Here is a 25,412-nt window from a genome sequence, read left to right on the forward strand (position 1 = left end):
TATATACAAAATTCATTAGAAAATGTACATAAATTTATAAAAATTATTGAGAACTTAAGAAACATTGTATGTATGTATGTGCTTATTTCGGTACGTGAACCCTGAGGCGAAGATTAGTTGCTTTGACAATTTGCCTGCTGATTGCTTGGACAATTGTCCTACGAGTTCGATGCTCGATGGCGGCAAATTGACTTGCGTAGGCTTAAGGGATTACAACTGGGTCGGCGGCTCATACATACATATATCGAGTGAAAAATTGGTTCAAAACTGTTTCTCATTCCGGCCATCCTGTGCAGACAGGACACATGCGTGCAATGCGGCGTATGCGCGATGTGCCATAAATTATGTTTGAAAATTTTTGCTGTTGGAGCAAGGGTGAAATGTGCCAATAAATAACTCGATATGCCTGTCCAAATTGGGTACAAAGCTGGATGGCCGTTATCCCAACTTAAAACGGAAACGGATATATAATTTCAGTAATTTTCGGGAGTGACCAAGTCGAACTCACATCCGGCTGCTGCTGTCCGAAAGAGGAAATTGCCAAAAAAAAAAAGAAAATGAAGAAAAGCGGATGGAGAAAAACCATGCCAACTCCTGGCATTCTAAAGCTTTGGCAGTTGATCAGCATGTCCAAGTTTGTTTTTACTGGCGTGAAAAATGTAATATTGCCCCAAGTTTATGTGTGTGTTTTGGGGGCAAAGCAAAGGAATTTCTGCTCTACTGCATTGCTACCATGTGTGGCATATGCTTTTCAACATTTCTTTAGAGAACCTTGAAAGTCTTTTTAGGATTAGGGTATGCGATAAGATGTGGCTTAAGACGGGGTATAATAATAGGGTTCAGCTTTGTATACATGATTTGTAAATTGGTACAAATGTCGCTCTTCTTAAACAGAGGGTATCCGATATTCGGAATGCCCGTTCTGGTATGTTTTTGATTGATTGTATGCGCCTATGCCCATGTTCATAGTGGCCAAGCAGTAATTTCAGAAGCAATTTCGGTTATTTAAAAGAATCCTTGTTGCCAAAACACTATCCACTTACATTTACTTTGGAGGCGGCTGCTCCTATCAATTTGATTGAAATCGAAAGAGTTTCGTATTGCTGTTGGCACAGCATTTGCCTTGAATAAGTTTTTATTTTTCGACTGTTCAACGTTTTTGGCAATGCTTTCCGCTCCATTTGATATTTCGATTTTTTCTTTTCTACATTTTTTACATTTTTTTTGCGTCCCTGTGAAAAGTCAGTAGACAATTTTGTTGTTGATGCGTTTGATACTGGAGCTTTTTATTTTGTCTAAAACTTTTGTAACTATTTGCATTTTCATCCCTGGGGTCAATACATCGCAGCAACGTGCAGCGGTTATAAAATAAAATTTATTGTAGTTGACTGGATGTGTATGGGGGTTGTGTTGTGCGCTTGAGTGCAGTTTTTGATTTGGCAAATATGTTTTTTTTTTATTTTTGGGTCTCCTTCCTTTTTGGTTGTTGTGGGCCTTCCGCTGATTGAATTGCCATGTTCCAGTCCCAACTCGGCAGTAGATGAATATTGATAAAGGTGTATCTAGACAAAGTCCTCGTCATCTATCGTGATCCCCATGAAGGTCTGGGATTTTCGTGTATTTTTTCCATCCTCTTAGCCTTGTTAATTTCGTTGTTTGGCAGCCATTGCTGTTCTCTGGGCCACTTAAACGTGATTCAGGCTCACACAAATCGTGCGCCTCGTTGTCCTGGCAGCCTAACATGTGGTCCTTTATTGTTTTTCCTTTTTTTTAGTTCTACTTCATGAACAATTACGTTTTTTTGGCTTTTATAGCCATATTTTTGGTGGAGTATCGTTGATTGTACAAGTATGTTCATCTGAGCATGTTAATTGACGCATTTTGATGGTGATTAGAGAAGGCCATAAAAAAATCAAGCAGATTCCCATTTAGATGTGGCTAATAAAATGCAATAAACATTCATTTAATCTCGAGAGGATTTGAACTCGGTGCCTTTCGGTTTATTTTGAAGTGGGTTTCGAGGGGCAGTGGAAAATATGAAATCGGTACTCGAACATCTTTCATTGACAACAAGTGTCTTGACATGTTTTTCTGAAGGGCCGTTGAATTCAGGCGAAGAAGGAGAAAAGTTTGAGTCACAGCTGCGACCCATGTTGCCAATATATATTTATATATATAAATACATATATCAACCAGCATACGAAACACTTGACAAACACGGGCAAACAAACATGACAGTCAGTCGGTGGAAGTGGAAAGGAGCCCATAACATATAGAGGCTATGACATGAGGTTATACCATAAGGATTAGATGGCTGTGAAGAACGAAGATGGCAACATTGGAAATTGACTCTCAATATATTGAAGTCGATTGTTACTCATTTCATAGAGTATGTGGCTGAGAAATTGGCTTATTCAGGCTAAGCAATTGGATACTTATGCTTGTCAGTTAATATTAAATGCCAAAGTATCAACGTATTTAGAGCTTAACTAGGCCAAGTCTCTTTTAGACAGATAGAACTGAAGTCTAAAATAAATTACTTAAATAAATGCTTGAATTATTATAAAAGAAATTGCTTAGAAACGTATAAGATCCAGTTGTTTTAAGTGAGGAAATGGTATGAAATGAAATCGCTTCTTAGTTTTACCTTAGGGTGCAACACCAATTAAGTGTTTTCCTTTGCTTATCGAAGCATTCAAGGCTCCAATTAGTTTGCGATGCCTTGACCACAGCCCTTGCCACAATTTACTTATCTCCATCTTAAGCACCTCTCATTCCACCAATTTGTTCTGTGGCCAGTGACAAATGAGAGTGCAAAATACTTGTCGTTAAAACTAATTAAAACCGTTTAATTGCCTTTAAGGACGAACGTGCGGATGTGAGCAATTTTAATTGCCCCAAGCACACGTACAGCGTTGCCTCCAATTAGGAAACTGGAATAATAAAAAATAAGAGTCCTGCTCGCCGTGTAAGTTCAACATTTGGCCACGTGACAAGCAGCACAAATCCGAAGGACCAGAAAACAAAGAAATGTCCCCCCAAAAAAGGAGTCGCGCTGTGTGAGTCAATAAAAAGCCAAATGGCCATAAGAAATGGCCGGCAAAGGAACTCGACTCGATGGGAAATGCCAAGAAACAGAGTATACATTCGGGCTTAATGTGCGTTAAAAGACGAAGTGGTGTGACTTTAAAGGAAATGCTAAAACCAAAACTTTCGGTTTGGTCAACTTTGGCCAGCGGGTAGGGGCTTAAAAGCTATTGTTGTGAAATTAAATTCTAACTATGTGGGGCAGAATCTGCAGGACGACGACAGACCAGACCAGACCAGGTAGAATCGTTGTTTTTTAGGGGATGGAGGCAGAAAGCAGCTTTTGTTATTTTTACACTTCATTGCCGTGGAATTTACTTTGTGTGGCCCTTTGTTTCCGACGACTTGGGACGACGCACCGCAAAAACGCAGGCAAGCGTAAAGATAAAACTTGTGTCGACTTATTCTCTGAACCCTCCACATTTGACCCGGATCCCATTTGTTTTTCCTATGCGTGGGTGTGGATGTTCCATACGATTGTCTTAACGTTTTTGGGGCCGGCAAGAAAATGAAACAAATGAAAAGCTGTCACTGAACTGGAAAACCATCTACGTCTCGTTTCGTTTCATTTGGCTGTGCGGCAACAATTTCACAATTTTATGCGCCACAAAGGCCAAATTTTTAATAATTCCCATCGTACGTACGCAAATGTTTGAAGGAGCGACGGGCGTGACAAGGACTCGATAAGGTTATCCAGCCCGAAAAGACTTTGGCCCACAAACTTTTTATCTTTATTGAATTTGCACCTTGGCAGGCATTTCAATGCTGCTGCTGATGATGATGATGATGGGCTTGTTGTTAAATATTTTGACATTTCCCTCATCCTGTTTTCCATCCTCCTTTCTTTTTTTTTTCTTTTGCTGGTGCCCATACCGACCAAGTTTCCCCTTCAAAATGCTGACAACGTTTTCTCGCTTTATTATATTTATTTTGACAGCCACCGTATAGGGCCGTTATCCTCAGCGAATGCCGTCGAGTTTTTGTGTGCACTTTATGAAGTTCGAGTGCTGTTTAAACTTTATGTCAGTTGCTTTTGGCTAACCCCAGAAGGCTGCTGATTAGTTAAAAGAGATTTATGCATGAGCATCCTGCCTCCATATTTGCACATTTACACACTGATAAGAAAACCTGCTATGTACATATACCCAGGAATATTGAATAAAAGGTTTAAAGAGCCGAATAAGTAAATGCTCTCAATGTAGAGATCTACTATTAAATCGGTTAAATATACTTCTTTTCTAAGTCAAGTCTTTTCTCGCTGTGCACAAATGAATGTTTGAAGTTTATTTTTATAGCGCAACATGTGCTGCACGTGGCGTATGCGTAATTTCACGTTGCGTTCAGCTTTAAGCATAAGGTTTAAGCTGAAATCCAATCGGCAAGTTGGCGTGTAGTTCTCGTTGCTGCTGTTGCCTACGTGACGTATACGTGATGGGGACAAATGCTGCCGACGCTGATTTTTAACACATGTCCTGCCAGCATCCTTGTGGCAGTCCTGTCCGTCCGTCCGACCCCGTCTTCGTGTATCGCATTGCAGGCAGCAATTTAATTTGAAATTTAATGCCAACTTTGAAAGGCGTCGCGTGTCAGGAATACACACGACCAACACGACACGAAGACCAAGCATATTACATTATTTTCTCTGTCGTCTCAAGTTTTGGCTGAAGTTTGCATGCTAATTAGGAGTCGGATGTTCAGAGAATCGGAGTATAAGCTCATTTTGAGCGTGAAATTCATCAGATTTAAGTGCATTAACTTGCGAATTCAGCCGCAGGCGTCAGGCTGTCACAAATAGTTGTGGCAAATGCCAAAAATGTTTCGAGGCAGCGCAATTGTTTAGAGCGACGTGCTCGGAAAATAAAGTTTGTTAAAAGGGTGCGGCAAAGGGGGCGGAAAAATCGAGCAAAGCATATGCGATGCGATGTGCCCGACAAGCAGCGGAAAATGGCAAATTAAAAAAGGGAAATAAAGGAAAAAATGGAAATATCCCTGGAGAGAGCGAATGAAAACATTCTGGCCATGATTAGACGGGCAGCTGTTGATGAATAGCTGAAGGATGTTGCGACTTGCATGGCTGATGACGGGTGGATACTGCTGCACGGGACAAACGGCTGTGGGAACACAATCAATCAAAAATGGAGGCGGGGCCGGATGGCACTATGTCATCAATCTTGCAGGCAACTGTGCGTATGCGTAATGTGCGTCCAATGAGATGCGCGGTAGCGGTAATTAATCAGATGTGCGAAAGTTCCACCCACTGTGCACCTTACGCTTCACTTCCTTTTCGCACAGGTTCAATGACACTAATCGTCCTTAAATGACTAAACGCACTCGGCTGATTAAATTAACAACCGATTTATCTGGGCTGTCTATGGAAATTAAGGCTATAAGGCGAAGTTGTGCACAGTGAACAAAATTTGGGAAAGTATTTGAAAAAGTTTAAATGAGATATTATATCATAATTACTTGTTGGTAAAATCTAATATTCACTTATAATCGATTTTATTATAATATTTGTAATTGGATTCAAGTTACAATTTTCTCCCTCTGCAAGACAAAAATCTGCGTTTGGCCCAACATGCAAATGAAAATTGCGTTCATAATTAAATGTGCATGGGAAAATGTGTAAAATGTGCAGGAAAATGCGGTTACGAGGAGATTCGAGGATGCGGCAACAATGTGCGGTGGCTGGGGCAACAAGGAGCCGGAAAACAGGCGTCGTCATGTGAGCCAGACAAAAGTCATCTCACAATGGCGCAGGAAGTGTTGCAGTGGGTAATGGAAAAACACATGACAGTGGAAATAGGGGGGAACTCGAAACAATGGGGTAAGTAAATGGGGCAAGGAAAAGAGGAGGCCACTGAAAGCTGGGTAATTTCTGCAGTTGCACGATGACCCGCCATGCAGAACAAAAGCCCACATGCCCCCCAGAGGAGATACTATAAAATCTCACTATAAATATATATGTAAATATGTGTGTGCCAAAGACAACATTGTTTCCTTACCCCAAAGAAACTGAAAGGATATGTGGCAAGAGAAGGGAAAGTGTTGCAATGAATGTCTCTAAAAATATGCACAACTTTTACCAGTTCCTGCCACTTCCACTCCATCAGCGATGTTAGTACTATATTAAGGGGCAAAATTTAATTTACTACCCATGCACCAGGACATGCCGATTTAATAGTTTCCTTGGCCAACTTTCTGTTGTGCAGTTGCAAAAAAAAAGAAGAGGGATTCCTTCCGACCAAATGGCAGAAGTAAATTGATTTAAGTGCATGTCGCAGCATATTGCAGATGCTTTGGGTTCTAAACTTTTACACAGTCGACCCTTTGGACTGGCCCTAAATCATTTAACAAGCCACCATCCTCGTTTGTTGCTTATAAAATTTTGCTCGTAAAATTGTTTATGTGTCTGCAATGAGCGGAGCCACTGCATCCTGCTGGCTGCTCCTGTTTCTGTTCCTGTTCTGCTCCCCTGCTCCCCGGCTCCTCGATTCCTCTGTTTTTCCGCAGCAGGAGCAGCTGCTGTTTCCGCCCCGGCATTGCACTCTAATCACATTTTGTGTGCTTCCCCCTTCCAACTTGTAATTGGTTTACTGCGCTACAGTGTCGAGCTTTTAATGAAGTTGCAGCCGGAGAGGAAAAGCTGGAAGGCGGAAAAGTGGATGGAAAAGCGTGTGGGTTTAGGTGCGTGTGCGCAGCGGAGTGTGTGAGACACAAAGCTGAAGAAAAACCAAAAAAAAAAAAACAAACACATTGAACAGTGCACGGAAAACGATCAACAAATTGGTCGAGTTGCAGCTAATGGCTGAGAAATGTGTGGCAACTCGAAGTGAAATAGAGCAAGATATGGAGGTACTGGCAATGACATATATAGTGTTCCCATTTCGGGTCAAGTTTGCCAATGATGCGTAAAGCAGTTTAAGAAAGCCACAAAATAGATTTCAGATTTAAGCTCTTCTTAAAATTAGAAGATAAAACTAGATACGCATTGAATTAAATATGAAATGCTAGAGAATTGTGTACCAAAATAATCAGAGACTTATAAGCCAAACTGAGATAATCAGTCGAAACTTTTCTAATCCAATGGCTTACCAAGCAACCACAAGCAAATACAATTCACTGAGGATGCAACACAGCCCAAGGACAGATGGCAGAGTTTACTTTTGTTATCAATTTGGGTTACTGGCTAAGTACAAACAGCAATAAACATTTCCCCAAGCGTTGACTATTAGGGCAAAGATTTAGTACTTGAATGATTCTACCGCTTTGTGTATGCTGCTTGTATTTTCGCCATAATTTTGCCAGCTGGTCTGCTTACAAAAGTACATATATATATAAATATATAGATGTAGATGTGCCCACACAACCTTGACACGCCTTCCAGAATGTTATGGCTAATGCCTCGGCTAGCAGTTACAACACCCATAACACACACGCCCCATTTCTAACCCATAAACCCATTTCCCACTCCCCATTACCCATCTACCATTTTTGTTTTGGTTTTTGTTTCCTGGGTGCTGCTCTCTTTTCGGGCCAAACTTTTGCGACATTGGCACTGGCGAATGATTTAAAACTTTTCTTGTTACTTTCGTCTTTAACAAGTTTTCCGGGGAGCCACGGAAACTGGAGTCCGATCCGGAGCCATATAGCTATAGTTCCACTGAGATGGAGCAAGGCCACCCATGGGCACTATTTGCTGCTGGCAAACTTGTAGGCAACAAATTAATTTAATGTCAGACACAAGACGCAAACTTGCCGGATTGCGGCATGCAACGCTCGCAATATTGGACTGGAGTTTATTCTACTTTCGCCATGTTTTCTTTTTGTTTGGCCATTTAAATGAAGTGCCGGTGACATAAATTCATTTAGGACAGGCGCTAAAACGGAAGCCAACTTTTATGGATGCCAACATCTTAGTATTGCCTGTCAACTAGTTGGTGTTGCTAAGACTAGGTGTGTTAGGGAGTGGCAGGTGGCAAGGTGGCATAATGCCACTAAAGCATGCTTGTCAGCATTTTGCACGTCTTAAAAGTAAACTAGGAACTTCTTTTAAAGCAAATATTATTCCAGAATTAAATAGCAAAGTGTAGGCTGTTCTTTTTTTGTTTTATGGTATTAATTTTTGGCCACTGCTTTAAGCTGGAATCAGAAACGCTTACCACCGACGAGTAGTAATGCTAGCGAAAACCACCGACCAGTTGGCAAGCTGAAACACTCCGATTCCGGAGTGGAATATACCGCACTTACACTGCCATTTGCTGGCATTACATTCATTATGAGGGCAGAACTTGTCCGGAACACCGAACTCCGACCGGGATAATTGCACTTGTCAGCATTTGTTTTACACTGACCAGCATATGACCCCCGAAGTTTGGCAACCCACGTTTTATACATATACACTTTATACGCTCGAGTTGAGAATGGCGCAACATAAATTGCCATTGTGTGCAATAAAGTGCAAATAAAATAAAGTGAAACTGGAAAAGTTTACATTTTATGTATAAATATTGTATGGGTGTGGGTAGAAATCCTTCTCGCAATTCCCTTCGCATTTCGTGTTGTTGCGAATTTATTGCACGCCATTTGAACGTTTTGCTGAATTATTGTAAACGTAAATTGAAAATGGCAAAGTGGGCAAAAAGAAAGCAAATAAATATCAAAGAATGTTGCACGGTCTTCATGTATTTCTTGGCCTTTTTTTTTGTTTTCGTTGGCCTGGTTAGTGCAGCGTAAAACAATGGCCAAACAATTGCATTACATTTTTCCAAAAGGCTAGTCTTCCGGATGAGTGCCCAAAGCTGCTTTAAAATACCCTTTTAGTAAAAATATTTGTTCAAGACCAGCGACTTTGTCTAGACATTTGCATTTTCATTCAAATCAAAAGCAAATTTACCACACACAAAAGCCAGAAATCAATTTTCGTCCTTATGAAAAAAAAGGGTCTGAAAGTGATACAAATTGGGGTAGGTTAAATATTCCAACCCCCCAGTAAGGGATTAATGTAAAATTTAAATATAGCCAGAGAGACACTCAAAAACTGGCAATAAAATGTAAATATTTTATAGATAAGTTTCGAATGAGAGTGAACCTTTTTTTTTGTTGCCTGCGGTTGCGACCTTTGTTTAAGCCTTTTTTAACCTGATTTTGACAGGGCTAATGGACTTACACCATGTTGTTGTCTGCTCATTGTCGGATAAAATGGGTACTGTGGAATTCCAGGAGGCTTAGCGCTTCATCAAACTGAAAACCAAAAACACAGTGCTCAGTGGCTCAGGTCGCATTTAATTCAATTGAAAGGTGCACGAAATTACGTGATACGCAGATACGCAGGACAGAACGTCAAGCAAAAAGTCAAAGTGCTGCTGGCTCAATTTTGTGTCAACGACGTAGTTCAGGTAATTTCCGCAGAAAACTTTGGCAGCCATTTTGTCGCTGACATTTTATTTATGTGCGCCCATAACTCAACTGTAAATGCTCACACACCAACGTGCCCACATCCGCACACACACACACACGCACACACACACACACGCACACGCCCGCACACGGATACATTAGCTAGGACGAGGCAAGTGCTTCTAGTTTCCGTTTCCGGCGCAGAGTTGCCTGGCAGCCTTGCAAAATTAACAACAATGGCGGTGCTAAAGACGTCGCCTCATCTTCGCTGTGTGTGTGTGTGCGTGTGGCTTTTGTGGCTTTAAGTAGCAAAATGTGCCAGGTCACCACAGGATGGGGGAAAAGGATCCTGGATCCCACACCATTCCTACGAATTTCCCACCATTTGGTTGCTTGATTTTCTTACACTTTTTAGCGCTGCTAGTTCGCCGTCATTTTACGGCGAGGTTTCCGTACGTGCAATGCATTACGACTTTTCCACTGAATGCGAGTGTGAATGCGAATGTGAATGCGATGTGAGTGTAAATGTGAGTGCGCATATGAATGCGCATTGTAGTTTCGGGGAGCTAAGCGTTTAAGGTGCGGATGCTGCGATATCTGACTGGTTCTAAGCACTGGGGATTTATGGACACCTTTTTGCCCCCCACTGGAGCCAATTGAAATGTCACGTCGGACGATGAATGTGAGCGTAATGAAGCGCTTAATGTGGTGCAAAATTGGGAAAGGGCTGCCAATCTAATCAAAAGCTAAGCATCGTGATTCTATTCTTAAAGTGTACAAAATCTTTTACTCATTTTAAGTTAACATATAACTTAAGTTTCACCAATTAGACAAATTTATTCGAATTTGTTCCCTTATAATACAAATGAAGTACACTAAAGTAAATGACAAAAAAGGGTAAAACAAATCAATTAAATTAAACAGGCTCAAAAAACTAATTAAATAAATTGACGAGTCTGCACCGCAATTTAAACTCATCAAAAATATCTATGCTAAAATTTAGTTTATGAAATATAAATTACTCACATTATAATGTTGCTAGATTCCTGGAAAATCAAAAATATGCAAAAAGAGATTAAACAACTATAATTTCCTGAGCGCTGACAAAAAGTATGTATATCTGAAAAGTAATATATAAATGCAATTGTTCCGCATGCAATCATTCGGTGAATTGGCTCGCAAATTCAGCAACACTCGCCACTTCCGCAAATGAATTGAAAACATCATTTGGCTAATTAGCAGTTAATAATCCCAGGAAACGTATAACAAAGGTTTTAAATAAAGTTTATTCTAGCCATTTCGCCGCGGCAGCGGTCACCCAATGCCATTTCAAATGGCAAAGATACATTTTCCATTGTCATATTTTCGACCATTTTCCATTTCCATTTTCGGTACCATTTTCATTTGCCAACCACTCCGTTTCTATGGCAGCCCGTGTGCATGGAAAGCATTTTAAAATGTCAATCCAATGAATGTTTTATTTGTGACGATGCAGCAGCAGCAGCAAGCATCAATTTATGTGGGTTCGATATGGGGATAATGGCAGCTGGCATTTTATTTAATTCGCACGACTGCATACGATTTATGCATGTGAAAAGTTCGGCGGCGTGGGGCCAGCGCATCTAGTTGTATCTTTAGGTTTTACTTTTATCCGACTGAATAGAACCGAAACTTGTTCCGCAAGTTCAAGCCCGCTGATAGCGACAGCAATTTGCATCTTCACTTTCAACGCTCCACCAACGTCTCCCATTTATATACATCCATATATAAATATATATGTATGTATATATCGTGTTTCCCTCCTCTTTTCTTTTCATAGGATGATGGCAATGAACTTCGACGGGATGCAGAGTCGAGAACCCCAACTTACTTCATCTGTATCTATCAGTTGCCCAGTTGCCTTAGAGCTGTCAAACTTGTTTTGCCCGCCAATGAAACCGAAATGAAGCTTGTTTCGGTTCGGATTCTGTTTCGGATTCGATTTCGTTCTTGATGCCTCCTTGTGGTACATGTTGTGTGCCACATGCCTGCAATCCAATCTTAGCCAACGACATTTGCTGACCCTACGGATATGAAACGATAATGTTACGCTCTTAAGCAAATATCTAACGAATGCATATAAATGAGCAAAGGAGTCTCAAGGATGTATGCCAAAGTGCACTATCAATATGGCTCTATAATAAGATTAATTAATGCACTTCTTCGACTGCGAGTAGGCCTGAAAACCACATTTGCCATTGCAATTTGTAAACCTTAGTAAATTCTTAATATAGAAATATACGGGTTAGGAAGTGGGCGGTAAGTTGTGGGAAAGGTAATGGATGCAGTTGGTCTACCAATAATGGTGGTCCTTGTGTTTTGTCCTCAAAGCAGGCACGTGGGTAAGCAATAAATATTGTTGCGATAAAAAACGTGTAAGTCATTAAGGGTCAAGAAAATCTTGCGGTTTCTGTAAAGCCGTTATGGGCCTATAAAAGCCCAAATTGTTTACCTGCGGAAATCAGTGTGTTGACGAGCCAAATCGAAAATAAGTGGACATTTTTAAAAATAGGGCTCTATTAGATAAAATGGCCAACGTCGCGGAAGAGTCAAAAGAAAAGCATTACGATGTCGATGATTTTTTGAGGCTACCTGTAATTTTCTACAATGTCATGGGCATATCACCCTATGAAACTGACCGAAAACCAACTGTTTGGTTTCAAATATATTTCGTATTGAACGTGGTTAACGTTGTGCTGGCCTTTACTGCTGAAATCGCGTTCCTGGTAAACACTTTTCGCGATAATGAGAATTTTCTCGAGAGCTGCATCGTATTGAGCTATGTGTCCTTTGTGGTCACAGGACTTTTAAAGATATGCGCTGTGATGAATCGGAAGCCAAAGTTAACCAGTTTGGTTCGGCAATTGAGGACCTGTTTTCCGTCGCCGAGTGCTAAGGATCAGGAGGAATATGCTGTGAAGTCGTATCTGGATCGCAGCCATATGTACACAAAGGGATTTGGTGGTCTCTACACGATTACGTATTTCGCCCACATCCTTATTCCCTTGTTGGTATACATCATTCAGAGTGTGGTGCTCCAGTTGCCGGAGGTCAAGGAGGTTTTGCCGTTTTACCAACTGGAACCTTGGAATTGGCACGGCTCCTGGAGGTTTTATCTATCCTTCTTTCACCAGACGCTCGCCGGATATACGGCTACATGTGGATCCATTGCGGGTGACCTAATGATCTTCGCTGTGGCCCTTCAGGTCATCATGCACTACGATAGACTGTCCAAGGCTCTGAGGGAGTTTAAGCTCCAAGTCCTTAACGAGCCCAATGGAGTTAATGAGGATCTGAGAAAGTTGCAGTCCCTAATCGCTAATCACATTGATATACTTCGGTTGCTTGGTGAAAATGCTTGCTTAATCCATAAATTAAACTATTTAACTTTCAGACTGACCGATGTGATGAACGAGGTCTTTGGAGTTCCTTTGTTGCTAAACTTTTTGGCATCTTCGCTGCTCGTCTGCCTGGTGGGATTTCAATTAACTATCGCTTTCAATCCCGAGTATTTTTGCAAGCAGGTGCTACTCCTGACTTCCGCATTGGTAGAGATCTATCTCCTGTGCTACTTCAGCCAGATGTTAATGGATGCTGTCTGTTGAGAATATCCATTCTATAAATATCCGGTCTTTTTTCTAATCAATATTTTCTAGAGCGAAAACGTGGGCTTTGCGGTGTACGATATGGACTGGACCGGTGCCGACAATCGATTCAAGAAAATGTTAATTTATATATCTATGCGAGCCCAGAAGCCAGTTTGCCTAAAAGCAACTATTGTCTTGGACTTATCCATTGCGACTATGACCATCGTAAGTTCGAAAGATTATAGGTACTATCCAATATATAATTTATTTCTGACGCTTTTCAGTTTCTTGGCATGTCGTATAAATTTTTCTGCGCTATAAGGACTATGTATCAATGAATTTACTTAGTATATATTTATTATGTTAACAAGTAATATTAAAAAAGTATCAATCAATAAGAAGGAATGTTTTTTTTCTACAATCTGTGAGTCCCCCTATTTTCACTCCGTCTCGGCTACAGGGCGTATACGTAATGCAGCCGCCATGTCGCCTTTAGTTCAACATGACGAAGTGACAGCAGAACGCTAGAAAACAACTACCACGCTATCTTTGCAATGCTTTAATGTTTTCGAAAATCTACATTGACTGAGTTATGGCCAAGGATATGCTTTTCCACGAACAGGACGAGCAGCCACGACTTAAGACCAGGCATTGACATATCAATGGACAGCCTTAGAGGTCACAAAGATGTGGACGGCTTGGGGATTACGATTGCAGAAACTTTTGAAGAAATATGTATCTTCCTTACGGCTTTAAATTTATTGAACTTGCTTGATGAATGGCGCTAACTCAGTTCAGAAGATGCCATCGTAACACTCTACTAGAGTATCACCATTTCTCATAGGCTTAGATGAAAGTTTTGTGATTCAGTTTTTGACAGTTTCTCGGAGGGATTGATTTCCTTAACACCATTGTCTTTCATATATATATATATATATAGCGGGGGTTAATGGCAATGAACTAGGGTGGGGTGCAGTGTCAAGAACACGAATTTATCTCATCAGCTTCCATAGGATGCCCACTTGCCTTAAGGCTGTTCGCTTTTTTTGGTTCGGATTCAGCTTCGGATTCCATTTCGTTCCTAATACCTCCTATAATACTGGTTGTATGTCACATGCATGCAATCCAATCTTTGCCAAAGACATTTGCTGACCTTTCGGATATGAAACAATAATGTTACGCTCTCAAGCAAATATCTGCCGATATTGTGTCCTTCGGACCAAATGCATATAAATGAGCAAAGGAGCCTCAAGGATGTCTGACACGAGCTCGTTTTACGTCGTCATAGAGCACTGGAAAAAATCCGGCATACATATAATACGTGCATATGCGATTCTGAATAGGCCTAGAAGCACTTTACCCATTTTAAATTGTACCATTACTATATACTTAGTTAGCAGGTGTATTTTGTAAAGTGGATCGTAAGTTGTGGTAATATAAGATACCTAGCAATTCAGATAATTGATGTATGTGGTTAACCAACAATTGCTGTCCTTTGTTTTGCCACTTAAGTAGGCATGTGTAAACGTTATTAATATTAATGGGGAAGACTTATACAAAAGTTATTATTATTAGGATAAATTTATTATTAACATAAAATTATATCAAAATACTAATTTTTAATTACCTGATGTTATTAATAAAATTTGAATAAGTACTCCATAAAATTTGCTATATCCCGATACTGATTTTCGTTTGTAAATTCTTTTGGTTCGGTGTAAGCCAATCAAGGTCCTGAAAATCTTGCGGTTTCTTCATTGCATTATACATTGCATTATAAGGCCTATAAGAACCCAAAATTTCCTTCATGTGTCCATCAGTGCTTAGTCGATTCGAATTGAATATAAGTGTAAAAATTCTTATCTGAAAAATGGATAACGTCGCGGAAGTTCCTGAAGAAAAGTATGTCGAAGTCGACGATTTTTTGAAGCTAGCTGTGAAATTCTATAATACTTTGGGCATTGATCCCTATGAAACTGGCCAAAAGCAAACTATTTGGTTTCAAATATATTTTGTGTTGAACGTGATTAATATGGTGTTTAGTTTTTTTGCCGAGGTAGCGGCTCTGATACACATGTTACGCGAAGATGAAAATTTTCTCGAGTGCTGCATCGTATTGAGCTATGTGTCCTTTGTGGTCATAGGTCTCTCCAAGATATTTGCTGTAATGAAACAAAAGCCAAAAATGACCGCATTGGTCAACCAATTGAAGACCTGCTTTCCGTCGCCAAGTGCAAAGGATCAGGAGGAATATGCTCCGAAGTCCTGGCTGAAACGCTGCCATATGTACACAAAGGGATTTGGTGTTCTCTACACGATCTTGTATTTCGCCCACGCCCTAATTCCCTTATTCGTATACTTCGTTCAAAGAACGCTGCTCCAGTATCCGGATGCCGAGCAGATTATGCCGTTTTACCAACTCGAACCGTGGGAATTTCGCAACTCCTGGTTGTTTTATCCAACCTATTTTCACCAATCGCTTGCCGGATATACTGCTACATGTGGATCCATTGCCGGTGACCTCATGATCTTCGCTGTGGTCCTGCAGGTCATCATGCACTACGAACGACTGGCCAAGGTTCTCAGGGAATTTAAGATTGAAGCCCTTAACGAGCCCAATGGAGTTAATAAAGATCTGAAGAAGTTGCAGTCCCTAGTCGCCAGTCACATTGATATACTTCGGTTGGTTGATAATAAAAAAAATATACCCTCTCCATAAATTAAAGTATTTACCTTTCAGGCTCACCGATGTGATGAATGAGGTGTTTGGTGTTCCCTTGTTGCTAAACTTTATTGTCTCTGCGCTGCTCGTCTGCCTGGTGGGATTTCAATTAACCCTCGATTTCAATCCCGAGTATTTTTGCAAGCAGGTGCTGCTCCTGACTTCTGTACTGTTTGAGGTCTATCTCCTCTGCTCCTTCAGCCAGATGTTAATAGATGCTGTCTGTTGAGAATATCTATTCCATAAATATGTATAACTAACCCCTTATGTTTTAGAGCGAAAACGTTGGCCATGCGGCATACGATATGGACTGGTTAGGATCCGACAAACGATTCAAGAAAATTTTAATCTATATATCTATGCGAGCCCAGAAGCCAGTTTGCCTAAAAGCCACAATTGTCTTGGACTTATCCCTCTCTACTATGAGCATCGTAAGTACCCGATATTATAGCTAGTATTGAATGGCATATATTTAAATATTTCGGACGTATTTCAGTTTCTTGGCATGTCGTATAAGTTCTTTGGCGCTTTAAGGACTATGTATCAATAAATGCTGCTATGTATTACTAAGCATATACAAAATATGTAAACACGTTATATTAAAAAGTAGAATGCATTAATAAAGTATTAATCCAATTTTTAGCAAAAATATAATAGCTAAAAAATGGGAGAGAAATTCAATCAATATTGCATTAAAAATATTTAAAAAAGATATACAAACGATTGTTACCAGAATCTCTTCGCAGTGTACATGGTTGGCATCAAGGAGATACATGGAAAACAATCAAGTGCCTGGCGAAAAGAGCACAGCCGCCTGAGGAAAAGCGGAAAAGCGGGCAGACAAAAGATGGCCCAAGGTTTCCCACATAGTACGTACTTTCCCCTCCCGTTCACTCGTTCAGTCATTCATTCTCGCATTCATTCGGTTGCCTGGAAATGTCGCTTTGCATGTGTGAGTCCCTATATCTCCACTCCGCTTTGGGCCATAGGGCGTATACGTAATGCTGCCGCCATGGCGGCTTTTGTTCAACATGACAAAGACATGACAGCGACAGCAGCACGCTAGAAGTACAACAACCACGAAATGGCGTTCTTTGTAATGCTTTTAATGCTTTCAAAATTCTCCATGGATTGATTTATGGCCAAGGAGGATGGACCAGGAACAGGACTTAAGACCAGGCAGTGACAAATCAATGGGCAGCTTTAGAGGTCACAAAGATGAGCTCGGCTCGGGGATTACTGTAGCAGGAACTTATGAAGAAATATGTATCTTCTTTGCGGCTTTAAATTTATTGAACTCGCTAGATAAATGTCGCCAACTCAGTTCTGACTGTGCCATTTATTAGACCGCCTGACAACTAAGGCACTCCATTGTCACCAGAGAGCATTCATCAATTTCACTTACTTTCGCATTTTGATGGAAAACTGGCAACCAGTGGAAAATCAACTTTAGGCGGAAGGGAAAAACTCAATGGCCTTGGGTGAGTAAACATTGTCTACTCTTTTGCTTTGTTTTGCTTTCATAGAAAGTTCTGAGCTGTAGCTGATTTGCATATAGAAAACTTGTTAATAATGCCAGCCCAGGTGGGAGGGATAATGGGAAAATACCCCATACCCCATCGGAACCACCCACTAAAAGCAACAACTTTTCCAACCAGCTTAGATGAAAGTTTTGTGATTGAGTTTTTGACAGTTTCTGGGAGGGATTCCCCGGCACGCCTTTCTCAAAAAAAGGTGTTTTCTCTAAGCTTGTTTTGATTTTCCGTTTATTGTTTTTGCTCAGCTGCCTCGGAAAAGTTTTCAGCTGCTAATTGCTTCAGCTCATAATTAGAACAAATGCAAATGAATGTTGCGTAAATTTTCCCCACTGACCGCAGGAGCATCCTTCCGTCAAAATATTTTGTAAATTTATGCAAATGACAGTGTGCGTTAGAATTCACGACTAATTAGCCCTCGAAAGTTAAATGGAAACACAAAGTATTCCGCATTAATTTATGTTGGAATTCAAATTTTTGTGACGCCTGACCGTTTTTTTTTCTTTTGATGCTGACGCGATATTTGCATAAACAAATGCAAACGAATGCCAAATCAACGGCCACCAAGGAGGGCGACTGCCACGCCCACCTGCTGTTCAGGAAAAGTTTAGCCATTCAACTTTGGCCATGCAGAAGGCATTCAACATTTATTCAGATGTTGCTCTTGAATGCAACAATGTAGGGAAACTTTTAGGACAGCATTTCGCATGCGAATAGCAAAAATGTTGAGAGCAATACAGAATGCCAAAAGGAAATTTGAGAAGCAAACTAACCAAAAAATGTTGCAATATTTTAGTGCACTTTTTTTCAGTAATTTAATTGCTTGCGATAAACACTTGCATTTCACTTAAATGAATCCATTTAAATTATTTTAAATATTTCCCGGGTACTTTCAATTAATGTGGCATGTGGTCTGTTCCACATCTTTAATGCGCTGCACTGGAGATTTCCGGATGAAAACAGTATGAATTTAACGCTTGGGCCACTTTGTGGCTTGAATAATTACAATTAACAATTGTTTTTTTCCGCCGTACATAATTAATTGAAATGTAATGTTTTGGTTAAGTGGAATAAAGGGTATAGTCGGAGTTTCGTGGGATAAATAAACAATTTTATTAAATTAAGGCTATAATTTGATGTTTGCATTTTAATTCTGGTTTTATAGAGTTACTCCATATTGAAGATTCCAAATATATTCCAGCACAAAATATAAATGGTTCGTAGTTTGGTTTAAAAATCCCCATTTAAATCCCACAAATGAGTCCGTATATGAGCTGTCTGAATGGAATTTTCCTCTTTCAGATTTTCGACAGTGCCCACTTTGAAATGCAATGTTCAAAATGCTGGTGTCCCTCGATTTTCACCGAAAATCAAAGGAAGGAACGCAGCGCGTTGCGAGTGGCAACAAAATGTGCGTGTGTTTCGAAATTCGACTGTTGTCGCTGTTGACGTTGTTGCAATTAGCCTCGCAATGCGGTTCAATTAGGGGAGTGACCGCCCCCGGGGGCTGTGGGCGTGGTCCGATGCCCGCTAGCCGCTAATTTGCATATTGCATTACGCGAAAATTTCCAACTAGTCAAGGGCCTGGATATGGGTTGCGTTGGCATGGAATCAGTTTACGTGGCACATTGTTGTCCGGCTTGATTAAAAATTTTACGCCGCTTATAGTGCATCAATAATTCGATTGTCTGCCAGCCAGCTTGATGGTGGTGCAACATTATTTTGTGAATTTTCCCAACGATGCTCGTCTTAAAGCCCTTGCACTATTGATTTTACCATAAACATCACGTTTGGCATCCATAATGCGCACGTTACTTCGCCAATAAACGGAAAATCCAGCTTGTCTGCCCCATTTCGCCGGGTTGTATTCCCTTAAAGATAAGCCCGGCGTAAACGTCAATTATGGGGGCGTACTACCCGTAACCCAAGCCCGGATGATTGAATGACGGAGGAGGCCCGATGTCGAAAACAAAAACCAAGCCAACGCTTAAACCTCGTCAACGCCAACGGCAGCCATGGGAGTGACATTTTTTGAAAGTAATCCCGACGAAATGTTTGATTTATGTCAACGTGGGGAAAGTGCTGCAGACCATTAGTTAGTTGGGAAAATATGCGGGCCATGGGTGTGGGGTTTCAGCGGGTCAAGGGGGGTATTTAACTATCCTATTTCTTGCTATCACAAACCAATGTTTAAACATGCTCTGGAAATCTAACAGATATAAGCTATTAAATTGCAGATTATCCCAAGTAAATCAAATAAACTGATAATATATTTCTTTAGCAATATTTTATTTAATTTCAAATTATATAAATAAACATAAACGATTATTCATAGGCGCATAAAATGAATAATGAACCAATTAGAGTTCACACAAATGAAAGTTCAATCAGGTGGCTAATTTAAGGTCATGTACCTATAATTAATCAAACGTTTGCATGCCATAAATTGTAATCTTTAATGGGGTGTTTACTTCCTAATTAAGGTTTGCTAATAAAGCAATTAACCAAAAGTTCACCCAGAAATATGACGGAGGACATGAACAAAAAACTGGCCCACAGGATCCAAATCCAAAGTAGGTCGCCAACTTTGAATTCTCGGAAAGCAACATATGGAAATGGATCCTTTTGTGAGATCATGCCCATGGTGATCATCTCGCGCAGGGTTTGTTGCTTCCAATATTCCACGATACCGGCACTCTGAACTCGATGGATCAGATCGTTGATATGATCCTCGTATATGGAGTTCGACTGCATGACCAGCGATAGAAGGACACTAGTCTGGATGACCCGTAACTCCGGCTGAACCGTGAAAATCGGTTGCTTGAAGAGCTCCTGTCTCTTGGCCACAATCAGCCATTCGGATGTCAAAGCGGAGAAGGCATTCGATCTGTTCAAACCGCTCCTCAGTGCATTATATTCCACGGTTTCTCTAAAATGCAACTGATCCTTGATGTAGCGAATGGGTCGGTCCCATGCATTTTTTAGGTAAAAACGTTCGGCTTCTTCAAAAAACACGGTAACTGGGGAATCCCGAAGCTGCTTAAAGTTGGAGATTTGTTGCGATGTAGGCCGCTTGGTTAGAAGCGTTTTAAGATGTGCCGCATATAGGGTACTCAGAACCAATCCTAGTAGAAAAAGTGTAGCATTGGTGACCTTCGAACTGATTGTATTCCTCGCCCTCATATTGAATGACTGTCCCATAATTCCCGATATCATACGTTCATTTAGCAGCAGATTCGACCAATCCACACGCTCCTTCAGCAATAGAGGTCCAAAACAAGTGTCCAAAATAGTGAAAATTAAGTAGAAAATAATCAGAACGATTAGGAATTTTCCGCCAACCATCACCACATACACATCGGCGATGGAAATTTCCTGGGCCCGCGGAACCATTATGTACCAATCTTCCATATCGTATACATGCGAGAAAACACCCAACTCACTGGGTGCCTCAAAGCCACAGAGGCTTATAGCCAAGTTAATGGTGCCGTTGAGGGTCATATTCCGCAAAAGAATCAGATTCATTCGCTCACCTTGTACAATGGGTCTTTGCCAGCGAAACGTAAAGTTGTAAATACGAATAAATTCCAAAAGAAATTTGTATACATAGCCCGTCATTTGCAGTTCACCTGTCTTCGGATTGCGATATACAATCGAACGGGGTGGAAATTGATCCGGCAGAGTTACTATATATCTGCCAAAATAGTTTCGAACCTTGATGAAGATGGGTGATACGGTGGCATCCACTTGCAGCCAACTTTGGGGAGCGTAGGGCTGCAGTCGATATATCCTATTTCCCTGTCCAATTACGGCGACATGAAGGAAGAGCAGGTGCTCAGCGGCAGCGGCAACGTCAGCCGTTGGGATTTTCTCCCATTTCCTCAATAGCAACACCCTCACCTTCCTCATATTCAGTAGACTCCGGTCGAGAGCCTGCCACAAATCCAAGTCCCAGTCCGAATTTCCGGTTTGCCAGATAAGGACGAGCATTTCACTGTTGTAGTTTTCCCGCACATAGAAGTCCATCTGTTCGTTGAAACTGAAAACCGGCCAGGGAAATCTCTCCAAGCCAGATGCATCGAAATGCTGGCTATGCTGGAGCAGAAGGACCGTTTCGTGATGCCTATCCTTGTAGATGCTGGCCAGGATTGGGTTGAGCCAACTTGTCTCGTTGAAGAGCAGCAAAACTGGAACCAGTATGGGCCACATATCCTGGCCGAATGGCTGGCTGGCAAACCGGGCAGGTTGGACATTATCTCTCAAATAAACGCTAATTAGCGGAGGTTACAAATGATTTGGGGGCTCGCTAATGGACTACGGATTGCAGGGCATTGAAAAATGGGCGTCATTAGCATTAAGTTTTACGGCTTAAATGTGCCTACTTACGGGCTCAATTATAAGTTGAGGAAACTCGGGGGTAGAGGAAATATGGGTGAGTGGGCGTCAATTATTTCCATCTCCGGTTGAATATTTCACAATGATTTGTGCCTTGGTCGGAATATTTGAACATTTCTAAATGCCTCGCCAAATTGCCTTCACTGTTTTTCGGGTGAATTTGCATTTACGGATGTACCTTCATCCTTTTGACTCCATTAAGCTTGTTTGCAATTGATTTTGATACCGGTTGCGGTTTGCAAACAATATTTATTGCATTCTGAAGATTGATACCTCTTGCAAAATTAATAATTGCTTAGCTTGTATTATGTATTGTTTTAACTTTAGCCAAGCCACAAGCCATAACTCTAAACTGTTCATCAAGTTTTCAACAAGTTCTTACCACTTCCGCCTGCTAGCTTCTTCATTATGCTCCTACTTTTCCCTCAATTAAGCAAGTTAAATGTGGGAAAATGCGAGTGTGGAGTGGGAAATGCGCTGAGCGAGTCAAGTGCGAGCTGCTTGAGGAGCGTGTCGCATTAATTTTCACGCGAGTGCATATTTGATTTTCCCTTTTTTATTCATATTTCACTCGTCTGCTCTTATTTCGTGCTTTTGCATAAAGTCGAGACGAGCCTTTCATTTCCTGCTCCTCGGAGTCGTCATCGTTGACATGCATAAAGTTGCGATGAATTGTTGCTTGGCATAAATTTTAACACACGACCTCCTTTCCCGAGGACTCAAGGATATTTCTGTAGCCGTGCAACACGGCGTATGCGTAATGTAACATTAATTGTATTTATTTGCTTTGCTGATTGATTTCTCCGGCTAAGACGGATTTAACGGCCTACAACTTTTCCCCAGGAGGCTAGCGCTAGACAATTTGGTTTATCAAAGTCATTTGGCTTCTGGCCTACAGGCGGCCACGCCCACATAAATTAACGCAGACTTAACGAAGCGTTAACACAAAGGACGAGAGCTTCCTCTCCCCAAAAAAAAAGCAGCTGCCAAACCCAGGACTCTGTGCGACAATAAATTTATTGGTTTCATCCTGAAGCTTATCAAGTTCGCCTCGTGTCTGCTCATCTTGTTCATCGCACAACATGTGCAGTAAATTTTTATGTCAAATGGCTTTCGCCTCCATATCGTAATATAATTTATGCAGAAAATAATGAGCGTGCTTTTAGGCGCTGCTCGAATGGCAAAAGATGTGTGTGCGTTGGGAAAAGTTATTAATTGATTTGGCTTTAAACCTGCTCACTCGATGCTTCATCCTTGAAAAGTTGGCCAAAAAGGTGGGCGGGAAAATGGAAAAGTTTTTATTTTTGTTGTATTCGTAACCACTTGAAACCCGAAGCCGTATCCTTGTTGATGGGATTGCCTAAGTAGGGTTGCTTAAGATTTTTCGACAATGTGTTAAGTGAAAATTGACACAGGCCACAGGGGGAAAACTTGCCATGATTGAACGGCTTTCGGGAAATGGCTTTAACAGATCTGTGACTCGGGAGCATTTTAAAGTTTGGCCAGCCCGCAAAAGTTGGCCACGTTAAGCTGTGTGAAATTGTTCGCCGTTTTGCGGGCGCCATTTTCAGTTGTGCGCTTTTTTTAATTAAAAAAGTGGTGAAACTGGAGGGGGAGGTTGAGGGTTTTGGTATCTGAATACGGCGACAGCCATTTGAACTTGTTCCTCGCCTGTTTTAATTTCCAATCTCTATTCCGGTGCCACTGTTGCAGAAACTCTGGACAAAAAAGTAATTAAAATACTGCAAATATTTGCCCAGTTCGAATGCATTTTCTCTGAGCATCTCGCCCAAGTCGCGCTCGAATCCTTGACCGCATTCCGTATCCTGGCACATCCTGGCATCTAATGCGGCTAACTGGCAGAAGTATGGAGGCATCCGTATCCTTGCTTCATCTGTCTGCGTTCCGTGTCGTTTGCCTGACAACCGGGCCGCATCCTTTTCGAGTTTGCCCTTGTTTGTCATCCTTTCTGCGGTCTCCTCAGCTTTAGTCCTTCATATGATTGCGGCTTCATGCTTTTGCATATTTTCCCATGAATACAATTTCTACACCCACACAAGCACAACCGCACGCACAGGATCCGCTGGAAAAGGACGAATTATGCGTGAATACTCGCTGATATGCCAACTGAGTTGTCAACAAGCTCAGGTTGTGGCTGTCTCCAAAAACCACCGATATATTGGGTTACTCTCGGTATGCCGAGAATTTAGTTGTCAACCTTGATTCGGGAAAATTTAGAGGGTCCCGGTGGACTGTGCTGATAAACGTTTGTGCTAAGAATGGCAATTTGTTGGGATGTTCTAGTTAGAAAGGGTTAGTATAGGTATTTTTTGGCTTTCAAGATTCATGCTTCAATAAAAATAAACGTATAATGTTATATTTTAATAGCATATCATAACGTAACATAAATTTGGTTTCAGTGTAAATAACTTAAGGTTGAAAGAGGGAAGTTCTAAAAGAAACAATTCCTTAAAATTGTTTTCTGAATAACTATTTGCCTAAATGAAAAACATGTAGTATTTCTTACTGCGAACTGCTTGTTAGTTTAGTTTGCTTGCTTCAATATCTTATTTCAATAATGCAATTAGAATTTTATAAAGTTGGTGTTTCAATTTTAAATCCTTTTCCCATGTTTGCTCAACCGGACTCCTCAATAAAAGCCCTTGTGTGCTTGGCCGTGTTTGACAATGTTTGACCATGTTTACCCTGTGGCTGTCTTCACATCTTCACAAGGCGATTGGAAGAGGGCCACAGACTCTGGCGGCACAAAAACCAAAACAGAGAAACTTGGCCAAAACGCTGGGCCATGCTCCCCCTCGCACTTCACTAGCCCCTTTGGCCCACTCCGCAGAAAATCATCAGCGAGCACGTGTATTTGAATCGATTTGATTGGCCAACGGCTTTCGCTTTTCGTTACCGCAGAGAGCGAGCATTGCCGAGCGCAAACTAAGAGCGTTGGCTAAGAGAGCGACGAGAACTGGTTTTCCGGAAAAGCACCCTGTTTACGCCAGAGTGCTTTTCTGCTAAACGAAACGGCCGAACTGCCGCAGTTGTTGTTCGGCGTTCTTTGTGGTCAGACACCAGCGTATACGTATACGCAACGTCATCGTTTGTCTGACGTCGCTTCGAAAAGCGTGAAAAGTTCTGAATACCGGTTGTATTTTCGAAAAAATCCAAAAGTAACGGTCGCATATCGGTTTCGTCGTTGCACACGCACGTAATTCGAGTCAATATCCGTTAATATTTAAAATTCAACAACATACATAGCCCACCCCCCCATCCAAAATACATAAGGTACTAAGCTATTGGTATTCTTATATCCATATTTATCGTGCGCTGCATTCTCGAAAACGGGTTTTACGGCATTCCCAATTCAATTCTGCACTGGCATTTTTTATGTTCGTGACGAAAGTGAAGTTCTACCCGATCATAATCTAACCATTTCCGTTTTGAAAGTAAGCAAGCATAAAATAAACGGTGATTTGCAAAAAAAAAAAAAAAAATAAAAAGGGTATAAACAGTGTAAAGCAGCAGACTGGCAAAAAAGTTATTTAATATTCATTCCCGTGGTAGAAAAAAAAATCTTCCACAAACAAACATAGCAACAAGTCGGCGCCAACTCTCGCACTAAAAAAATAGAAAGAAAAA

At 41.0% G+C, this 25,412-nt stretch overlaps 4 protein-coding genes across 9 annotated transcripts in view; 3 read left to right on the plus strand and 1 right to left on the minus strand.

Annotated features, from left to right (window-relative positions):
- Positions 1 to 11,815: 11,815 nt before the first annotated feature.
- LOC6737448 (odorant receptor 67a) lies at positions 11,816 to 13,513 on the plus strand. Of its 3 annotated transcripts, none has more exons than XM_016171207.3 (4): positions 11,817 to 12,865; positions 12,920 to 13,121; positions 13,182 to 13,337; positions 13,397 to 13,513. In XM_016171207.3, exons 1-4 carry the CDS (start codon positions 12,054 to 12,056, stop codon positions 13,448 to 13,450), a joined length of 1,224 nt encoding a protein of 407 aa, XP_016031217.1. In that variant the 5' UTR covers positions 11,817 to 12,053; the 3' UTR covers positions 13,451 to 13,513. The 3 variants fall into 3 exon arrangements, with proteins under 3 accessions (XP_039150302.1, XP_016031217.1, XP_039150303.1); XM_039294369.1 differs by having other exon boundaries at positions 12,174 to 12,251; positions 12,328 to 13,121; XM_039294368.2 differs by having other exon boundaries at positions 11,816 to 13,121.
- Positions 13,514 to 14,921: 1,408 nt separating this feature from the next.
- Positions 14,922 to 16,515, plus strand: LOC6737449 (odorant receptor 67a). Of its 2 annotated transcripts, XM_039294370.2 has the most exons (5): positions 14,942 to 15,014; positions 15,483 to 15,794; positions 15,853 to 16,054; positions 16,110 to 16,265; positions 16,331 to 16,515. In XM_039294370.2, the coding sequence occupies exons 1-5, from the start codon at positions 14,983 to 14,985 to the stop codon at positions 16,382 to 16,384; spliced, it is 756 nt and encodes a 251-aa protein (XP_039150304.1). In that variant the 5' UTR covers positions 14,942 to 14,982; the 3' UTR covers positions 16,385 to 16,515. The 2 variants fall into 2 exon arrangements, with proteins under 2 accessions (XP_002084285.3, XP_039150304.1); XM_002084249.4 differs by having other exon boundaries at positions 14,922 to 15,794.
- A 3,300-nt stretch (positions 16,516 to 19,815) lies between these two features.
- LOC6737450 lies at positions 19,816 to 21,844 on the minus strand. Its single transcript, XM_016169855.3, has one exon. It carries the CDS (start codon positions 21,576 to 21,578, stop codon positions 19,848 to 19,850), a length of 1,731 nt encoding a protein of 576 aa, XP_016031218.1. The 5' UTR covers positions 21,579 to 21,844; the 3' UTR covers positions 19,816 to 19,847.
- Positions 21,845 to 24,777: 2,933 nt separating this feature from the next.
- LOC6737452 (capon-like protein) overlaps positions 24,778 to 25,412 on the plus strand; it is a 45,422-nt gene continuing 44,787 nt past the window's right edge. For 2 of the 3 annotated variants that reach the window (XM_016171210.3, XM_039294294.1), the window contains exon 1: positions 24,778 to 25,058. The gene's annotated coding sequence lies outside the window, so the exon portion shown is untranslated. Of the gene's footprint in view, positions 25,220 to 25,412 lie in introns of all 3 variants that reach the window. The other variant, XM_039294295.1, reaches the window with a different exon arrangement.

This window comes from Drosophila simulans, chromosome 3L, assembly GCF_016746395.2.
Source record: "Drosophila simulans strain w501 chromosome 3L, Prin_Dsim_3.1, whole genome shotgun sequence".
Lineage (NCBI taxonomy): Eukaryota > Metazoa > Arthropoda > Insecta > Diptera > Drosophilidae > Drosophila > Drosophila simulans.

Excerpts from the sequence above, each read along its gene's own strand:
- LOC6737448 (XM_039294368.2), top strand. The coding sequence starts at position 12,054 with ATGGCCAACGTCGCGGAAGAGTCAAAAGAAAAGCATTACGATGTCGAT. Across the intron at positions 13,122-13,181 it reads GCCAGATGTTAATGGATGCT|AGCGAAAACGTGGGCTTTGC; the intron begins GTCTGTTGAGAA and ends AATATTTTCTAG. Across the intron at positions 13,338-13,396 it reads CCATTGCGACTATGACCATC|TTTCTTGGCATGTCGTATAA; the intron begins GTAAGTTCGAAA and ends GACGCTTTTCAG.
- LOC6737449 (XM_002084249.4), top strand. The coding sequence starts at position 14,983 with ATGGATAACGTCGCGGAAGTTCCTGAAGAAAAGTATGTCGAAGTCGAC. Across the intron at positions 15,795-15,852 it reads AGTCACATTGATATACTTCG|GCTCACCGATGTGATGAATG; the intron begins GTTGGTTGATAA and ends TTTACCTTTCAG. Across the intron at positions 16,266-16,330 it reads CCCTCTCTACTATGAGCATC|TTTCTTGGCATGTCGTATAA; the intron begins GTAAGTACCCGA and ends GACGTATTTCAG.
- LOC6737450 (XM_016169855.3), bottom strand. The coding sequence starts at position 21,578 with ATGTGGCCCATACTGGTTCCAGTTTTGCTGCTCTTCAACGAGACAAGT.